Genomic DNA, 21,301 nt, shown 5'->3' on the forward strand with positions numbered 1-21,301 from the left:
CCTACTACTATTTTATCGGAAATTGCGATCACTGATCGATATGTCACAGTAGCTGACTCAAAAGGCTTATCTTCCCACTGTTTGAAATGGTAGCTAAATAGCAATTAAAATAATATTAATTGTTTAATTTGCAAAAAACGAAGAAACTATATTACCTGTTTCGCAGAACACTGCAAAATCAAACTTTTAAATTAAAACTGTTAATGTTTAAATTTACAACTTTATATTAGAAAAACTTCCTGTTGACACGAGTGAAAATGAAACAGATCTACTACTTAGTCAAAAAATGTAAACACAAGTATGAAATTTTTCTTTTATTCGAGATTTCAACATTTCTTTCACATGAAGTGAATTTTATAACTATTATTATACTACAATTAATTTCATATGTAAATATGTATTTTAAAATGAAGGAAAAGAAGTGATAGTCAAGGATAATCATGTTTTCTCTATCCCATTTTTATCTTTTCCGGATAAGTAGCAGTCCTGATCGTAAGCTTATTACAATATCCAGTGATTGATATGTAAATGCCAATATCGCGACATTTTGCTATCCGTTAGACTAATTGATAGATGGTTCATTGGAACTTTAATGTTTTGTAATTTAATATTTTCAGGCTGTTGCAATTAACCAGGGACCCCATCGGGAGGCGACTTACTTTTTTTTTTCGGAATAAATTTAGCTTTTCCATACGACGCATTCGAAATCTTAATTCTCAACATATTGAAAGTAGCTACAATCAGAAAAAAATAAAGTTTCAAGAGTTTTTTTTCCCTCAGTAGAACGGTCTAAAGTTTACGTTCCTTGGTAGTATTTTTGAATTTTATGTTTTCATGTGTTGTAGGTGTCAGTGATAAATCATATTTAAAGAAAAGTATTGACAAAGTTATTTCCTGTTTTTTCTGCTGTTGAAGGAACTATTATAATTTGTTGTTGTTGTTGTAGTAGGCCATTTAAGGCAAGGGATGTGATTGTTATTGTTTTCCAGTGGCGCCATCTATGGCCAAGAATCTGACTGCTACCACGCCCATTCGTCACTTCCGTTTATACGGCAGACCAACTCATTCCTCCACACTTCGTAATTTTGACCTGAACCAGGGAACGATCAATCCCTAATTCTGTATCCCCAGAGGTATAATTTGTTATGGGAACATGGAAGACTTTGTGACCCGACAGATTTAACATGCATCAGTCAACATTTACTGCACAGGGAGTCTTCTGCCGGCTGGATTCGAATACTCTTTCTCACTATCGTGAGTCTAGCACCCTGTCAGTCAAGCTATCCCAGACACTATTATAATTTACCCCAATCAAATAAAACTTAATGAGCATGTACAGGTAATGGACAATGAAAACGATTCTGTACTAACTCTATCTAAACAATCTTTCTTTCAGCAGAAAGTGTTTTCAGGCGATTTTACATGGCAAAACTGTTGTCACAATTTGAAAGACCATGCGCAAAGCTTTTAGAAATGGTGTTTTGTTTTACCAATGCAGAATTTACGTCAAACAAAATAAATTTCTCGTTACTTCGACCCCAAATGTTTAAGAAGAAAAGAACTGCAGTATTTTGTTTCTGTTTTATATATTTTTTTATCTTTAATGAGACTAACATTCTGAATTATTAATATATAGAATTTAAGAAAAATCTTTTGAAAGTACATTAACTGCATGGACTTCACAGAAGAACTTGTCGTCGCTTTGAAACTAAACCGTTGTAACTCAAAAAAGTCGAAAAATGAGATTTTTGGGTCATTTTGTGTAAAAAAAGTCACCCTTTTAGAAAAACAACCTGTTATCTTTATAGTTCCATAAAGTTAATGTAGAGAGCAGATAAATCGTCATCGCATTGCCGCGATTAGCATTATAGCATAAAGTTTGAAATCGCTCTCTTGAAAAACTTGCTTTTTTGAGTTACCATGGTTTAGTTTCAAAACGACGTTATCACAACAAACTACGCTAATTTACATAACATATATTTTTCAAAAGTCAATCAGTGTTATGAAAAAAAAAGTCAAAATATATTTTTAAATTTTTTTTGAACTTGAAAAAATGTTAATCGTTAACAGATCAAATTATTAAAAAATGATTTACTTTATAAAAACAAAAGCATAAAGAGTGTTTTGACCCCTATTGCAATTTTAACGTTTCACAAGACTGAGATAGTTATACACCTTTCAATCGTCTGAACTGGAATTTCCTGTCATTACAAAGCCATTTCATCGAAAATTCGATAAGCTTTATGATACATATTTAGCAACCATTTTGATTACATGTATTGTGGGGAAAAACATGGGTGATGAAAGAGTCATCTTTATTAACCAAAAACTCTTTACAATTTGTTCAGAGACCTTAGATAAGACAACCACGAGCCATCAAGGTTAAGAAGCGTATGGACCTCAGTTGTTACAATCCTCAGGCAAAAATCTACGGCATGCCATCTAGCACGAAAATATTTGAATTAACTAGTGAAAAGATATAAAAAGTTCCAAATTTTCTTCCAGATTTCGGTAAGTTACTTTTTAATCAGTAAAGCATTTGAGAAGTTTTACATTTACTTTCACGGAATACGCACTTTTGGGCCTAGTATAATAATTATAACATATTTGCTATCCGTTAGGTTTTTTTTATAATTAAAGAGTATCTTCATTAACTTTATTATTTTTTTAAAAATAATTTGATTAAGATAATTTGTATAAATGTTATTCCATTGCTATTTCTTCTGCAACCGCGTTTGTATCATTTTTCAGTTTTTTTTAAATACAAAATGATTTTATTTATGGTCAGGGCAGCAATTAAAAAAAAAAGAACTTCTACCCTTCTAATTTTAGTATAAATATAAAAAAAAAAAAAAAAAACAGTTTTCTACATATGTTATGACTGTAAAGAAAATCTTGGTAGTCATGTATACTTTAATCTTCCGGAAAACAAGCTATAATGATAAGATTTTCGTACCAGTTATTGTTCTATTTCTGTGTTGATCGATGTACGTAAACTTAGAACACGATTTATGGTTTAAACAGTTTAGTTAATTTCATTGCAGTCGATATTTCCTTTATGAGCATTTAAAATACCTTATTAAATTTTTTCTTATTTTTCAGGTGCACGACCAAAAATGGACACCCGATTTGTATTCCTGTTTTTGTGCTGTGGATATTTTGCTAGTGTGCAAAGTTTAGTTCAGTCTAGTCCCTTTAGTACCACATCAACAGCAAGCTATGTTCAAACTACAACACATGATCCAGTTAGACCAGATTTTCCACTGTATGAAATGTTGTTGAAAAATGCTACTAACAATTTAGTGAAAAGGACATTGCCTGCTTTTTACAAACTTTTAGAAAATATACATTTATCATCAAGTTGTTTATCGAGTCTTATGAAATACGCGATAGCTCTGAAGCAGCTAAAAGTATGGGCCATAACAAGTAAGCTTGTATTTTTTTATCCATCTTACATTCAAATCATTTACATATCATACAACCAATTTGGACAAATTTTGATACTTTTCATCATCATAATTTGTTTGTTACCTTTCTTCAATGTTTTTTTTTTTTTTTTGATGCCTTGCCTATTATGTTTGAACACTAAACTCCTAAATTCTATTTTCTGAAGTATCTACTATTGTTAATTTTAAGATTTCACTAAATTCTTTGAGGCCTTCTGGTGTTTCCAGGAATCGCCACCAAGACTACCTTTTTGAATCCTCTTTTTTTAATGAGAGGTCACGTGCGTGCACTTAGAGTCTACAGTATTCTCCGGAGTCCCCTGACCGGGGCGGGACGGGATTAAGCTTTGGGGTCATACAACCAATGCATAATGTTTAGGATTATATTATCAATGATTATAGTTTGATTATATTACCAGAAGAAAACGAGACGAAGCACATTTGCGGAATGCTTTCGGATTAAAGAATGAGAATGAAAATATTGTATTTCATATTTGAATGGAATGGTACACAATTGAAAATAGAAAATACCAAATTTAAAGTACAATTCAAGGAGAAACAACTGCCTTTAGGAATGTAGAATATTTATTTTAAGAAAATCTGGAATTACACAGCTTTGACAACTGGTGGGAAAGACAAAATAGGAGCAATTCAAGGAGAAACAACTGCCTTTAGGAATGTAGAATATTTATTTTAAGAAAATCTGGAATTTCACAGCTTTGACAACTGCTGGGAAAGACAAAATAGGAGCAGGAATGATTTTTAAAAAAATATAGTTACTTTATTGATAAATTTTCTTAAAATCTTTGCAACACAAGTTTTGTTGCGTTGAAAAACTTAATAATGGAAAGGTTCTGAGTAATATATAAATATTAAAATAAATGGTAATTAAGATAGCAAATTTATTTAATGAGATTTGAAGATTAAGAATCACAAAAAAAGTTCAATCTTATTTGTCTGTATTACTTACAGGCTACGAGGTTTTATTCACAATTATTATGGTGATGCGCAAAAAAAAAAAAAAAAAAAAAGAACACCCTTTGAAATTATGATTGGATTTTGAAATACCAGGTTTCCAATCTTAATAGTTCGAGCACCTTACCTTAAATATGTTAATAAATGTGTGCAGACGATAGTTTAAGTTACAAAATCAGACACAAAAACGAGCTCCCTCTGAAAGAAACACAAATTTTTTTATGAATTTAGGTTTCACAGCCACTGACAATTATTCCATTTACCTATAGACCAATACTCCATACACTTTTTGACCCATATTCCATTTACCTATATTGGATTAATAATTCTAAAAGTATATTTGGAATGTGCTTACTATATTTTGTGAGTCGAAAAATCCTTCTAGAGAGCTTCTTTAGAATATCTTCTGTGAATTCAAAAGTGAAGAATTTTCTGGAAACGAAAGTAAAAGAAAAGATATTTCCTCTGTCCAAAATTAGTTTCTGCGTTTGAATACTTTTGTACCAATTAATGATGATTTTTAGATTTTATTTGAACATTTTTCAGAGATTTTAGGGTGATATGCTATCAAGCAACAAAATTCCCTTGACGAGCATTCCCTCCTTAAATCATAACTTTACTCTGTTGCAAGTTAAGAAAAAGCCATTATCCCTATGGAGAGAGCCTGTTTGCATCTAAGTGAACGTTGAATGGATTCAAAGCTCACAGCGCTAACGAATATCAACATAGCCAACTTTTGAAACGACGTTGCACGGCCTTCTTTTTGCTTACAAAAAATAGCATGAATTAAATTTCTGTCCGACGAGTTTAACTTTTAAAAGTTTTTATATTGTTTTCAAAGCGTAATTATATAATTCGATATCTACATAAAACGGAACTCTATGCAGTTGTGGATAATTACTTAAATCCTTTACCGCGAAGGTTTTTTTCTTAACTTACAACGGAGTGAAACTTTTTAAAAAAATCCAGGGTTTGCACGCTCATCTGCCACGCCCCCCATTTAATAAGTAGTCTTCCATCAGTAATCGCTTAGGAATATTTTTAGTTATCGTGAATACTCTAGAACAGTGATTCTCAACCACTGTGCCGCGGCACTTTAGTGTGCCGCCAAATTCTTAAAATGTGCCGCCAAATATTGGAAATGATACAATAAAAATTATAATGCTTTTTTTATTACGAGTAAAGCTTAAATTATAGAAAAGTGTACATATATATAATATTATAAATATACTTTTTATAATTTTTCCACGCTTTGACCGCACGAACATCTTTGTCGGCGATTGTCTTGTCTCTGACAATTTTAAAATAAGTTAAAATAAGAATCAAGTGTTTAAATTGTCTTTGACACACAATTTTAAAAAATGTTAAAATAAGTAAGAAATTTAATGACTCTTAAAATAATTAACAAAGGCTAAAACAAGCTAAATATTAACTTTCCGAAGGAAATAAAAGCTAATCATTAAAGTAAGCTATGCAGTTAATAGTTATGAAAAAAACTAATTAATAAGAAATCACAAAAAATAATAATTAATATAAGAAAAACTAACAGTTAATAACTGTAGGAAACAAGCTAACAATTAATAACTAGTAAAAAAAAAATAACTGTTACTAATAAAAAATTAGTCAAAAGAAATAATTAATCCCTTAATAAACGTGCTTTTGTAGTACATAATCTTTTATTTCATATTCAAAGTTATTATCACAGACTATTTAACACAGTGTATTATAGGTAAGTAAACAACTTTTAAACTATTTTTTTTCATTGTGTGCCGTCAAATTTCGAAATCGTTAAAAAAGTGCCGCCACAAATAAAAGGTTGAGAATCACTGCTCTAGAAGTATAATTCTCCTGAAACTGGAAAAATTACAACTGAAGTTATTTATGATAACTTATTATGATTTTTACGACAGATTTCTTTTTTCCTGTAATGATCTTCTGCCAGTATGAAAATCTTTTTGTTTCTCTTACTAACGCAGTTAACCAAGTCGCTGTCTTCGATGTCAGTTATTTCTCCAGAATATCGTTTATTAACGCACTTAACCAAGTCGCTGTCATCGTTATTTCTCCAGAATATCGTTTATTAATGCAGTTAACCAAGTTGCCGTCTTCAATGTCAGTTATTTCTTCAGAATACCGTTTATTAATGCAGTTAATTAAGTCGCTGTCTTCGATGTCAGTTATTTCACCAGAATATCGCATATTATTCAATAAAATGGCAATAAGTGATACTGTTATCACTTTCATAGTTGAAATAAGGTCTCATATTTTCGCAAACATTGAATTCTGCTTCTGTAGTCTATAGAAAAAAAACTCTCCTCGCCATTCATCTGAAGCAATGGTAGTGATTATGGTTGCGAGGTTTGACTATTTCAAGGTCAATATTTAAGGCAGGTTTTGACTCTAGTCGGCGAGAGGAAGGGAATCGGAGAAGAGAAAAGCTCCCCTCTCTGAAATGCACTAGTTCTTGTTTCCATAGCAGCAGACGGTCTTAAATTTTGTGACGAAAGGAGTTCATTCTATAGACTTCTGTTTACTATTACTTTGCCTTTAAAAATGCACTGAATATCTTCTGGTTACCTCTCACCAGCCCTGGTAGGCTTTCACTGATGCATCGAATCTGACATCACTCAAAGAGGAATTTTTTTAATAGCATGGCTAGGCTTATAGTCTAGCACAGGGATGTCAACTGCTACAAAATTTTTAATAAATCGGTAGCAACTTTAGAAGTAAAACTTGTAGAATAAGGATAATTACTGCAACTCTTTAAAAATGTCACTACGAGACAACTGTAGTCCTAGTAGTGGTTGTTTGTGCCACTAAACCCTACATTCAATCCAATCCAATCCTAGTAGTGGTTGCAATTTGCGGCCCTTATCCATCATGTACTTATCAGAAAATCACGTAACACATTTTGGTCAGCTGTTCTTTAGTTACTGATTTTGAGAGATAACTGTATTGGTTTATTGGAACTACATATATTTGCAGGCTTGTGTGCTCAATTTAGACTTATAAGCCTTTGTCAAATAGAAGGACAGATAGCACAATAAGAAGGATGCTAAGACACATCCACGCTCGGTCAGAGAGGCCCCCGAGACATGCTGTATTGAAATTACATTCATTTGCAGGCTAGTTTGCTCAGTTTAGTCTTATAAACCCTTGTCAGGTAGAAGAACAATTTAGAGAAGGATATCACAAAGAATACATCCATGGTTACGACGGGATTCGAACCCGCCACCTCTACTCTTCACACTGCGTTTGACGGGCGATACCGCTCGGCCAGGGAGGCCCCGAGACTACTGTAATAAAGTCGCATTTAATAAGATACTTTGAATTATTATTACGTAGTGATGGAAAAGTACTTAAAACGAAAAATATTTAACTGGAAATAACTATCGGTACCACTACAAAATATTTTTTCACGAAATGGAGCATGTTGGTATCATTGCTACGAGAATGTAGACGTGCTTCGTCTGGATCAGACAAGCCAGAGGTGACCAAAAAATGAAAAATGTGATTGTTGTTGTCATCGGCCATTAGGTCAGAGGGGGTGCAATTGTTTTTGCTTTCCAGCGGTGTAATCTATGTCCAAGAATTCTACTTCTTCCACACCCGTTTATAGGGCGGACCCATTCATGCATGCATTCATTCATCCACAGACCGTAATTTTGACCTACCAGAAGAGAACCAGAGGACGAACAATCTCCGATTCAGTACCCTCAGAGGTATAATTTCCCGACAGATTTAACGTTCTCCAGTCACCATTCACTGCACGGGGAGTCTTCGGCCGACTGAATTCGAACTCCCACTCGCGCGAACATGAGTCCAATGCCCTGCCAACACCGAAGGAAGTGGTAAAAAATCAATGAAATTTTTATTTATTTAATTTAAATAATTATTCAATCGTAACAACCACAAGGACCTGCAATGTAAATTTTAGTCACCTGTGGCATCCCTGGTCTGGATTTCAAATCTAAATATAAATGAACCAACTAGTTTCTTCAAAATATATCATAATCATACCTGCCAACTTTTACGCATTTGACGTAAAATTTTATTTCTATATTTAAAGTGGTAGTAAAATGTATGCTTTCTATATATTACTTGCATTTATAAACTTAATTTATAATATTTTTGATGCACCAGTATTTTTAAAAAAAATTAATCATATATATAAATATGAAATACAGCTTATTTTTCTGCTTCTGCCACCACAATGTAGCAAAATTTCAAAATGTTTTTAAACACAATGTATATATGTCACGATGTATGGGATAGGGGCCGCTGCGCGGCCCAGGTGCCCAGTTCTTTTTAAATAAAGCAAGCAAGCTTATTTTTCTGCCTATAATTGCAATTTATGTACCATTTGACTACCACTGGCGAAAATCATCATTGAAAGGATTAAAAGTTGGCAGGTAGGCATAATATTAAATCACTTAAACCACTACTTATTTCATTTTTGAAGAAAAAAAAGACGAACTTTTGAAAGGACGTGTGGGTTAAAGTAGGTTCTTGTTTATAAAAGCGGAACTAAAGCATGAGCATTTTATGCTTTTTTTTTGTGCTTTATTCTCATTGCTTTACTTCATTCATAAGAAAAAGTCATGTTTCCCACGGTCCTTGAAAGGTTTTAGTAATGCTAGCAAATTTAAGTTAATGCTATAAGATATTTCTTATTTTAATAGACTACTTCATTACTAAGTAGTTTGGAAGCTGGAATTTACACGCATATACATACCTGCCAACTTTTGCCCATTTGGCATAAAATTTCATTTTTATATTTAAAGTGGTAGTAAATATATGCTATTTTTTCTTCTATAAACTCAATTTTTAAATGGTTCTGATCACCACTATTCTTAAAAAAATTAAGCATGTATATTAATGTGTGTTTCTATCGTGATTGTCAGCTTAAGTTTTTTCAAATACAACGTATTTTTTCTGCTTAAAATTGAAATTTTAATTCCATTTTAATATCACTGGGAAAAATGATAATGGAAGGGATTAAAAGTTGGCAGGTATGACTTTCTTTGGAAAACAATTTTTATTGGTGGTTACTCAGAAATTAAAATAACGACATTTGCTTTATTTACGTTACCGAAAATTTTAATTTTCAGGGCCTCGGGGACTCTGAAGGAATGCCCACATTTAGGCATTCTTACTTATTTTGAAATTAATACCATAATAATAAAACAATGTTATTTCGAACTGAGAATATTAGGGTTAATTCCAAATAACTATTTTGTTAAAGTGTCTCATTTTATTAATAAGTGCTCCTCTTCTTACAGTGTTTGATTGTACAGCGAAAATTCCGTCAGGTGCATTGGCTGGGACTCTTACAGAGTTTGGCGCTTTTGATGAGTGTCTGAATATCATAGTGCACGACAAGCGAGGATTTGAAACATTTAAAGGACAATATTGCACTGTGGAGGCTACGCCAAGGTTAGGTCCTCGTCCTAAATATATCAACTTGACTCAAAGTCACCGAACACCTTACAATGAATCGGTAACCTTTTCTCGTTTTTTTCTTTATATGCATGAAATTTATATCATTGTAGTAAACTCTCCTTTCTATTTAATGTATAAGATCTATTACATAGGAAGATATGCGTTTAATTGTTGGCTATATATGAGTTTATTTGTATCTGGACCCGCCCTATTTAAGGGCATACGAGAGTAGATACATACATACATAAAACTCTAAATATTATATCAACAACAAATTTAAAAATCAGAATATCTAAAATAATGATCAATACAAAAGTATTAAAACAAAACAAGTGTAAACCCATTAAAATAGTAAAGTAGTAAAAGGGTTAAAAAAAAAAACCCAAAATCCAATAAATGTTAAAAACTTACAGAAGCATGTAAAACAGTAATAAAATATTCGAAGTTAAAATTCGGTATAAGAGTTAAAAAGCAGAACAAGTTAAGAATCAAAACATTCAGTTAAAAATTGATTGAAACAATGCAAGTTAAATCCTAGAAAAGTTTAAAATGATGGTAGATAAAAACACAAGATACCAGCAATAGTGTTCGCAGGCTCCGAGAACAGTTAATGTGGTTCAAAATGTCCTCCAACGCTGCCTTTATAATCTCTTTAACAATGTTTCCACAGACCAACTTAGCAAAGCATTGATGCAAAGTTTGTCCTGCAATATGGTTTCCACGGAGTGTCTGAAAGTGGGGACAGTCAACGCCTCCTATAACTGAAAGCCTCCACACGATTTTTTATAGGTAGTCCGATCAGACCACTGTGAAGGATATTCACTTTCCGAACGAGTCACATAATACAAAATCTAGTTAAAATAAGAAAGTGGTAGCAAATATATGACTAAAAATTTGTTTTGTTTATGAATATTATTGGTTTGCCTTATTCACTTGTCAACCACTACAGATTCAATTCTCAAATATGTGAGATAAATTTCTCTGAATTATTTTTATAAAAGGTTTTGGGTTCATGCTCACAACTGGTTCACTTTTTAAATAATCTGCGTAGACTACTTATAAAAGACCGTGTGGAGGCCTTTTGATGTAGGAGGTGATGGGACAGTTCATGATCAATTGTTTGATTGTCCCCACAGTAAGTACAGTTTGGATTTTTATTGAAAAGTCTATTTTAGTAGTTTCCAAACAACCCGTGTCGAGTAAGTAATTGGTTTAGGTAAAAGTTGGCCTGTAGTCTTTTGGGGGAAGGGTCTTTAAAAAATATATAGGTTTGTCTACCTCTAACGGAGCTGTGCCACTCTGATTTTCATCGATTTAAGTTGTTGGATTTAATGATTGTTTTGATCTTGGCCTTGGAACTTGAGACCTCTAAATTGATTTGGCTGAGACTGAGGGCTTCCTTGGCTGCCTGATCCGCCTACCGTTGCCTAGGATACCAATGTGTGCCCTGACCCAGTGTTGGCTATATGTATCTGAATTTTAAGAAAAGTTTTATGCTTCAATTTGTATTTTGTTACCACTTGGTATATTCTTTCCTAACTACCATGCAAGTTGGCAAACATGTAATAAACGCATTTTACCCCTTCTTAGTTTTCCTAACAATCAAACTGATTTTGATAAATTAACCTTTTGCACTCCGAGTACTTTTAAACACTTGTTTGAACTAATATAAGCAATAAATCATTTAAAATACATAATACAGTATTTATGAATATTTCTTTAAATATTAGAAATAATGTGGTTATTAATCATTATGGTATAAGTATTTTTTTAATTTTAGAGTGGTGACTGTTAATGGCACCTCAAAGGCGATATTGGAGTGCAAAGGGTTAAATTTCACTTCTTCGGTAATGATTTGTCAGAGTTTGTAATGTTTATCTTTTTTCTCCTTATAAAGTTGCCATTAAAACATAGCTCAAATCTCAGCCCGCTGCGAGGCGTTAACTGATTCGTTGGTGGGTTTTTGAGACAAATAATGGGGGAATGTGTGAAATGGGAGTAGAATAGGGAAAGAAGAGGAACCAAGCACCAAATAGTAAAGTCATGAGCGGGAAACCAATCGGTGGAACATATGATGAAATAGATAAGAAATTTAAACATAATTGAGATTAAACTAAATTAGAATATAGTAATATTTACAGGGGTCAGAATAACAATATTTACGCAGGTGTAATAAGATAGAAAATTATAAAGAAAATATATGCAACTATCTACATATTTACTCGAGATTTTAATCTTATTTTATAACCATCGTTGAATAGCCGACCCAATTTTGGGTTTACAACTATGTTTAACTCCCCAGCCTTAAAATTTTGAACCCAATCCAGAAGACAAAGAAACTCCTGGATCAAGTATTGGGAGAAATTGAACTTTTTGATGAAACTAACCCGCATTTATGTTACATGGTGAGGAAAACCATCAAAAACCTCCCACTGTTAGCCTGACGGCAACGGGACTCTAACCCATGATCCGTCTACCACTGGAGATATTAGGATATTTTACGTCTGCTCTGTGCGAGCCGGTGTGCAGAATTCGTATCGATCAGTCATCGCTGGGATTGGAACCCGGTTCGCCGCATTGGAGGTTCAACTCGAGATCGATAAAAAAAAATCTGTCCAACACGGAGAAAAGGTCTTACAAGCGGTAGATTGATAAATACTTTGCCTGCGTTTAATTAAATCCCCGGATTTTCTAGTAGCTTTTATTTTTATATTTAAAATTGTAGCAAAATTTATGTTTGTCCATTTAATTATTGACTTCATAAAATTAATTTACTATATTTTGACCACCACTTTATAAAAATTAATTATGTATATATCTACAGAGATGCCACCTTGCTCCGAACAGCAAATATATATTTTAAAGTGATAGTTTATCAATTGTGATTCTTGGTTTAATAAATTTAATTTAGTAGATTTTTATCCACCACTATTTCTAAATGATTCGTAGGCTTATATAATTCACCACTCTATAGTACTTACGTCATGCTATACCTTTTAAAAAGCAAGCAAAAATAGTCAATTATTTGCAGAATTTACTTTGTAGTTTTTTACCGGTTTTTTTTAAAATTATTTTTGCTTATCTGGAGCAGTTGGCATCTCTGAAGTATATTATAAGTATAATTTCCCACTTTATTTTTGGCGAGTATTTTAAAAATTAATATTGATGGTGTTACCTGAACACCTTGTATAGTCATCTTTTATAACCCATCGGACAATGACCGGGTAATAATAGCGAGCGATTCTTCAGGACTTTCAGAAAGATTTTTATATTTAAGTAAGGTGCAGAGATGGCAATTTGCTCCACTTCGTAGAAAAATAATAGCAAAACTTACGTTTAAATGAATAATTTCTGTTTGTGCTAAGTTGTTTCCCTCTCCTACTACATGTTAAAAATTACTTTCAATAATTCGAAACTTAGTCTCACGATAAGTTGCTTAAAGTTAAAAGCTGAGTTAAACAAATTTTTATGTAATTTTAAATTTTTAATTAGCCACCAGTTTAATAAAGATGCAGCAAAAGTTATAAGTTTCGTTTCAATCTTGAATCAAAATATTTTACTCATAAAGTGTATCAACTACAGTCTAGAGCAGATGGAAACAGCATAAACAAAATTATAAGATCTGAATTTTCATACGAACTCTTAATATTTATTTTATTAATTATATAAAAACTTTTCAATAGATTTGTTAATTGATTTAAAATACTCATATTAATTTTGCAACTTCAACCCTCAACTTTTAATTTACTAAGCAAAGTATTTGACGCCCAGGTGCCCAGTTTTAATAAATAAAGGAAGGTAAAGGAATCAGCAAATTTTATTGAAAATTAACCGCTACCATAAAATAAACCAAACATGCATTTTAATGCATTAAGAATTTTAGAAAAAAAGTATTTTTAACTGTAATTGATTTTGCAATTCTATTCTAGAAAAACCAAAGAAACAGTTGGTAGGAATTCTATGGTATAACAGGGCTAAGAATAACACGAAATTACACTGGAAACTTTTTTTTCAATTTTTTATTTTTTTTTTTTAATTTGCATGAGATTTTTCGCTCATTTCAAATTTGTAATCAGTTTCTCTCTACAAGTTACAATTTTAATGCAATCTAATAATTTATTACTGACCAGGATATTTAAAATTCTAGCGAATACTAAGTGTTCACTCTAGCGAATACTAAGTGTCCCCACTTCTCTGCTACGATGGGAGTGATGGGAAGGTGATAATACATTTCAGTTGTGAAACGATACGATAAGATCAAAGGACCAGACAAGTGCATACTCGTACATGTATATAAACCAATACGACCTTTATAAACCTTACATTGCGACAAAAATTAGTAACTGAAAATATCAGTTTGAAAAAGTTATTTAGCTTCCCGAAAGAAACTAATTTCAGATTTTTAAATTCCCGAATTCGGTGTAAATGCAATAGGTATAAATGCAACAAAAAATTATATTTGTTGCAATTTTTTTTCTCCGCACAAAATTTGCAACAACAAAAATTCCCTTAAAATTTTAAAAAATAAAGTGGAAATTTTATAAACTTATAACCTTTTCTTTGTATCGTAAAAAAAAATTGAAAAAATTCATTTGTTTTATTTTAATACGCTAAAATTAGCCCTATGTGATAAAACTGAAATTGTTTTTTAGATTATGGAAGAACTGCGATCTGTGATTCTTGCTTTTTACCAACTAACCGTGAGATCTGGTGTTTGTGTACCATCTAGTTGCAGCAAAGCAGATATACATGCAGTTGTATCAGAAGGTAAGATTTCTTGTTTCTCTTTTTCATCTTTTGCTCATTTCAATCAATCGCAGTCGTCAAATATTTATTTTTGATCATTTTTTTTTCTAAATTTCGTTTTTAATTCAAATTATTTACGCGATCAATTTAATATTCCCGTATTCAGTCACAATTAAATTCTTAGTTGTGCTTACGGCACCTAATTTTCGATATTTACATGCGAACTTAATTTAAATATTTTTTTTTTAAGAGCAATCGAGATTTTGTCTCATTCGTTTTCTCCTGTTTTTGGTCTCGTAGTGCAGTGTTCCCCAACCTTTTTATCACCGCGAACCTGTCAACGTTTGATAATTTTACTGCTGCCCGCTGGGGGGACGGACGCTGATTGCTGATATTTCATATTATTTTTATTTATTAACTTTAATTTAATTGTAGTTAAACAAGCCTTCAAAATAAAATACAGTTACACCAAAAAATAAATGTAGAGTGCTTTAACATTTTAACTTTCTAGAACGTTAAATCAATGAGAACTTGTTTCTTTGCAATGAGACGGTTCCATCTGGGGGTAATCGGAGAAAATGATACATTACAAACATTAAGAAATTTATGTCACTACCTTCGGAGCCCCCTTTTTTTAAAATAAATAAAATCTTAATGTAACATAGATATTTTAAATTAGGGGTATAAACCTAGGAATTTAAGTTCAGTTTCAATGAAATGGGTACACCCAACGCCTCCTATAACTGAAAGCCTCCACACGGTTTTTTATAGGTAGTCCGTTCAGACCACTGTTAAGGATATCCACTTACCGAACGAGTCATTTAATACAGAATATAGTTAAAATAAGAAAGTGGTAGTAAATATATGACTAAAAATTTATTTATTTATGAATATTACTGGTTTGCCTTATTCACTTGTCAACCACTACAGATTCAATTCTCAAATATATAAGATAAATTTCTCTCAATTACCTTTATAAAAGGTTTTGGGTTCATGCGCACAACTGGTTCACTTTTTAAACAGTCTGCGCGGACTACTTATAAAAGACCGTGTGGAGGCTTCTTGATGTAGGAGGTGATGGTACACCCCGGTCCGAGGACCGGGGGTTGGGGAACACTGCCGTAGTGGACTGATCGTAAAGACACGGTTTTCAGTCGAACACCGAAGTCAAGCATCACTGGCTGCGGTCAATTAGTGGGTGGATGACCACTTTGATCAGCCTGCGAGTTAAAAAAAAAAGTAAATTATCTAGTGTGAATATGGTTACCAAAAAAAAAAAAATTCAATAATAAGATTTTGAAATTAATTTAGAAACATGGAATATGAAGAATGAAATTCTTTCATTGTTTAATCAATAACAGTTTTAAAATTACGTTATATGATAAGCAGTTGAATTCGCATGCCTGCAGCTTTTAGTTTATTACTTTTTAAAAACTGCTTTAAAATCAAATTGAATAAAATAACTGAATTATGGTTTTTAAAAAAGAATCGTTATAAAATGTGAGAATGGTTTTTGAAGAAAAATAACTAATAAATCTTGAATTTGGTTATTTTAGTTGGACTTTTAAAGTTCAATGAAATCAGCATTTGTATTGTTTACAATCATTTGTAAATGCATATCATTTTAATAATTTTTTCAATTGAAAAAAAATATAATCGGAAAATTATTATATAAAAATATATATATATATTTCAAAATTGCTATTTCGTTTTTATTGGCATAAATCATTTAATAACAACCAAATTATTAAAAAATAATTGATTATTGGTTAAATACAAACCTATTACAGGTTTCAAAAATTATTACTGGTTAAAAATAAGTACCTAACTTAACCCTTTCGCGCCGACTGTCACAAATACGTGACAGCAAAAAACCGTATCAATTAGGGTGAAAAGATAAAACTGGTAATCAAAGTAATTCTTTAGCAGTTTATTTGTGGGCGGAGTTATAATTGTTTGATTTATTTAATTCACCATTACTTTGTTCAAAATAAAACTATTTAGTTATACTTTGAATTAACATTGATTATATATATTATTACACTAACAATAATTGAAATAAAAGCAAAGTAAGTCTGTCAAATTAGTAACGACTACATTTAATTTACCGTTTTTTATTTAATTGCAACTTGATTCTGATTTTGTACGAATGCTTTTCTGAATCACCCGTCCCCAAGGGGTTAAAGAATCCCTGTGACATTTCCATGGAACCCTAGCACTCCATGGAACGCCTTTTGGGAACCGCCAGTCTTATCCCTTCCCGAATACTGCTTTCAAAATCTGTGCTTTATGTAGAATAAAAAGTACTTTAATGGAAAAAGATACAGATTATTTATGCTAAAAATATTTGTCATTCCATAGTGCTATCTACTATTTGAATTTTGAAATTGGAGTTCGTTCGCACCTAGTAATATTAATAATTAGTATTAATTTTGTTATAGAGAAGCTGAACAAGCCTTTGCAATCGAATTCAAAAATCAACGCCTCCTATAACTGAAAGCCTCCACACGATTTTTTATAGGTAGTCCGGTCAGGCCACTGTGATGAATATACCATACCTGCCAACTCTTCCGGAAGATTTTATTTTCATATTTGAAGTGGTAGCAATACTCAAATTATTCCAATTAACTTTTTGAATTATAATGATAATTATAAATGAGTTTGACCACCACTACATATAAAGAATTACAATAAATATATGAAAGAATAATAGTCCTTGCGCAAGCGAATTTTAACGGGTTCAAAATAAAAAAATATTTTTGAGTCAGATTGTTTTTCGGTTATTGTTTTACAACCACTCTGAAAATCCATTCTCGGAAAGAGTGATAGTTGGCAGATATGATATCCACTTACAGTATAACGAGTCATTTAATATAGAATATAGTTAAAATAAGAGAGTGGTAGCAAATATATGACTAAAATTTTATTTTACTTATGAATATTATTGGTTTGCCTCATTCACTTGTCAACCACTACAGATTCAATTCTCAAGTATATAAAATAAACTTCTCTCAATTACTTTTATAAAAGATTTTGGGTTCATGTGCACAACTGGTTCACTTTTTAAATAGTCTGGGCGGACTACTTATAAAAGACAGTGTGGATGCTTTTTGATGTAGGAAGTGATGGTCTAGCTGGGCTCCTGAGGCCAATAATGGCCCTTTTTCCATTTATCCTATAATGAGAACATAAGCAAAAACAATAGACAGATGACATAAAATGCAACAAATAATGGCACACGTCAAAGTAGAGAAAAAAGATTAATTCACTTTGCCATGGTAATAAGTAACAAATAATTGAATATCTAGAAAAATACAAGACTTATTTACAAGTTGGGAAACAAAAATTACAAGAAGAAAAAATATTTACAAAAAATGATTCCTCTACCGTCGCATTTAAATATATAAAAATATTAATTTGAGGAAATAAAATATTCTGGTAGCTACAAACAGTAATACAAAAAAAAATTATATTAATAATACTACCACTTTTTTCCAGACGCATATGAACCCTGTAAAATATTGCAATGGTATAGGTATTCATATTTTTTAATATATAAGTGTGAACAAAAAATGATTAATTATTTTAGAAATAAATAATTGAATAATCAGTCTTTTCTTTAAAATAGTTATGTAAATTTCTGAAAATAGGTAGCTACATTTTTTAAAGCAATCTTACTGATATAACTTTAAGGGAAAAAAGAAATATTTACAATACTCAAAAAGTACTCAAAACTTAATAATATTACATGAATTTGTATACTGATTTTTTCATAACATTTGGCATTCAAATTATTTATTCAAAACTATTATATTAGTTTATTTCAAGTTGTTTTACGTACATGCTTGCTGCAAAATTCGTTTTTCACTTAAAAATTTTTGCAATTTAAAGTCGAAAAATTCTCTCCCAGATGCGTTTCATACGAAAAATAATACGTTGTGGTTTTTACAAATATTATAGTTAAGTAAATTATTCCTACAGCAACCCGTTATTGATCGAGAGGTTGTCACGGTGCTGAAGAAGACGCTATACTACGAGAGAAACTTTTCATTGCAAATTCTGTTTCTCATCCATGTGTATTTTAAAGTTTGGAGAAAAATGTATTCAGGTTAGTCTAGTTAGTCTAGAGTAAATCGCGAAGTTTCAAATATTGAAAGAATATTTTCAAAATATCACAATGCAAACAAATTATAGCATGATTACTTTCCCACTTTGTAATCGTAAGTAATCCTCTCACAATTTGTTTACATTTTGTTATTTTGAAATTTTCCCAGCATTCGACACTTTTTAGTTAAACTATTTGTCCGAAATTTGAACGCATCTTACACGTATCTAATTTCAAATCTACAATCTTTTCCTTACTACAAGCTTTAGTTTTTATGCAATTCAATAATATATTCCTAACCAGGATTTTTTTTTTTCGTAATTCATTTTTGTGAATGCTAAGTGTCTCCACTTCTCTGCTACGTGGGAAGTGGTAGGAAAAAGGCTATAATTTTTATCAGATTATGATGCAATACGTTAAGATCATATGCTTTTTTTTTTCCTTAAGTGTTATTTTTAAAGGAATATACAAGTGTATATGTATGTATTTAAAACTATACGTTGTTTATAAACTAGTTCATTCACACAAAATACAAACTAAACTGAAAACAACATTTTGAAAACTCTGCAGTTTACGAAACAAAACCAATTTCAGATATGAAACCCCCACTCACGGATTAGATAAGATCAAGTGCTTGTATAAATGCAACGAAAAATTTGATCCTCAGTGTAATCAATGAAAATGAATTGGTGAACTGTTTATAATTTCCTTGGGCTTTGATCTTTTAAATTCGGCGTACAGTCTGCAAAATATTAAATAAAACGCTTAAACACCAAGATTCCCTGCTAGGGGCATCTTTTTTTATTATTATTACTAATGGAAAATGTGCTTATACGAAAAAAGATGTTAAACGCTTTATCTAATTGTATATTTTCATTGTTAGCAATCGCTTTAGTTTTTAAAGAAATTTGCATTTTTATAATTTCAAATAAAAAATAAGAATATGACGGAACTAAGTTTCTTAATTCTCCAAAAATAAAATCCGTTGATTGAAAATGGAGTTTATTTTTTATCTCTTTCAAAATAAAGTATGTTCCCAAAATGGGAAACTTTGGTCCTTACTGTGGACTTAACTTTTGTTCTAATTAATCGATTTCGTTCAAATCTTGTATTTTGTCATTTATAATTATATAGTTTAACTATTAAAGCACTGGGATGTCGCCTCTGATGTGACAACAAAAGTCACCACTCTAAAATTAAAAACTTTATATGTTAATTATTAGTAACCACGTTATTTAATGAATTTTAAAAATTATGAAAAATACTAAATTATGTACTTTACATGATTCAATGCTTTCATTTGTTCAAATAGCATTTTAACCCTTTCGAAGGCCGTGGCAAGTATACTTACCACCACTTTTTAAAGTCCATGGTAAACTTTTTTACCACTTTTAATTTAGGTTTCCATTTGTTAATAACTTCAGCTTTCTTGAAGTCGGTTTGAATAAATTTGGTAACCATTTGCTAGTTTAAGAAAACGTATAAAATTTATAAAATACATAATTCCTTTTGAAGTTTGTAGCAGTTATAAAATTTATTTTATAAATAACGAAAAATAAAAGTCAATAAGTTCCTAATACGTCGTGGTAAATATACGTACCACCAAAAAAAAAAATGGTATTAAAATTTAGATTAATTTTTTTAAGCTAAATTAGTTTTATTTCCTTATATCAATTACGAATCTTATATCAATTTCAATTCCAAAAATTCTTTTATTTACCTTTAGTAGAAATAAATGGCCCATTAAAGGGTTAAAGTACTTGGAGTGCTAAGGGTTAAAATTACGCATTGCATGCCTTAAAAACAGTAAAATTAAAATTAAAATTTTATACCATTATTCTAAAGCAATGAAAAAAATTAGTATTTATAATTAATTATTAAGGACTTATCATTGGATGAATGAGTTTTACATTTGCTACGAATTTCTGATTCGTTAAAATGGTTTCAGAAATGTCATGAAGTTACAAAAAATTTAATTAACATTAAGAGGTGCAAACTTTTGACTGTTAAACTGGTTAAGCTATTGTGACCATAACATCCAAACTCTGATAACCCTTTACCCCGCTATTTTGTATTCCAATAATCCAAATTTGTGAAGAAGAAGAAAAAAGGTTTGTTTATTCAGATATAGTTTGTCTTTGTCACTGACTCCGTAACTCATAATATCAACTACGCAAGCTAATAGGCATGTATAAAGGGAAACCCGCGTACCATTAAAATCACATCTGAGTACGCCATTATTCGATCATTAATTGAAAAGTTATTAAGGTCTTCTATTCTTTATTTTGAGCACTGAACAGTTTTCATAAATGCATGACGCTTTCCTTTTACCTATTCAGTTATGATAAAGGTTATGCCAAATGGCATAACTAATGGTAAACGTAATTATATTAATAGTAACTTTAAATTGGAAACGCGCTGTCATTTGCTTTGATTCTAATAAGAGGTCATGCATGGAATTTTTGAATAGCTGTCATTCAAAATCATTAAAGTAAGTACTTAAAAGATATTGTTTGTATTCGTTCAGTCAATTATTTGAAGACTTAGCTCTTTTTTTTTCTGTGTTAGATACAAGAACAGACTTCGG

The 21,301-nt window shown here is 31.2% G+C and overlaps 1 protein-coding gene across 1 annotated transcript in view; it reads left to right on the top strand.

The window, feature by feature from the left end:
- LOC107452438 (nose resistant to fluoxetine protein 6-like) overlaps positions 1–21,301 on the top strand; it is a 71,360-nt gene that overhangs the window by 25,661 nt on the left and 24,398 nt on the right. Inside the window, exons 2-4 of the mRNA XM_016068913.4 lie at positions 3,103–3,426; positions 9,704–9,921; positions 14,516–14,630. Of these exons, the coding sequence (XP_015924399.3) occupies positions 3,117–3,426; positions 9,704–9,921; positions 14,516–14,630 (643 nt within the window). The 5' untranslated portion in view covers positions 3,103–3,116. The remainder of the gene's footprint in view (positions 1–3,102; positions 3,427–9,703; positions 9,922–14,515; positions 14,631–21,301) is intronic.

The sequence above is a fragment of the Parasteatoda tepidariorum genome, chromosome 5, assembly GCF_982258835.1.
Source record: "Parasteatoda tepidariorum strain Cologne lab strain chromosome 5, Ptep-v5.0, whole genome shotgun sequence".
NCBI classification, from domain to species: Eukaryota; Metazoa; Arthropoda; class Arachnida; order Araneae; family Theridiidae; genus Parasteatoda; species Parasteatoda tepidariorum.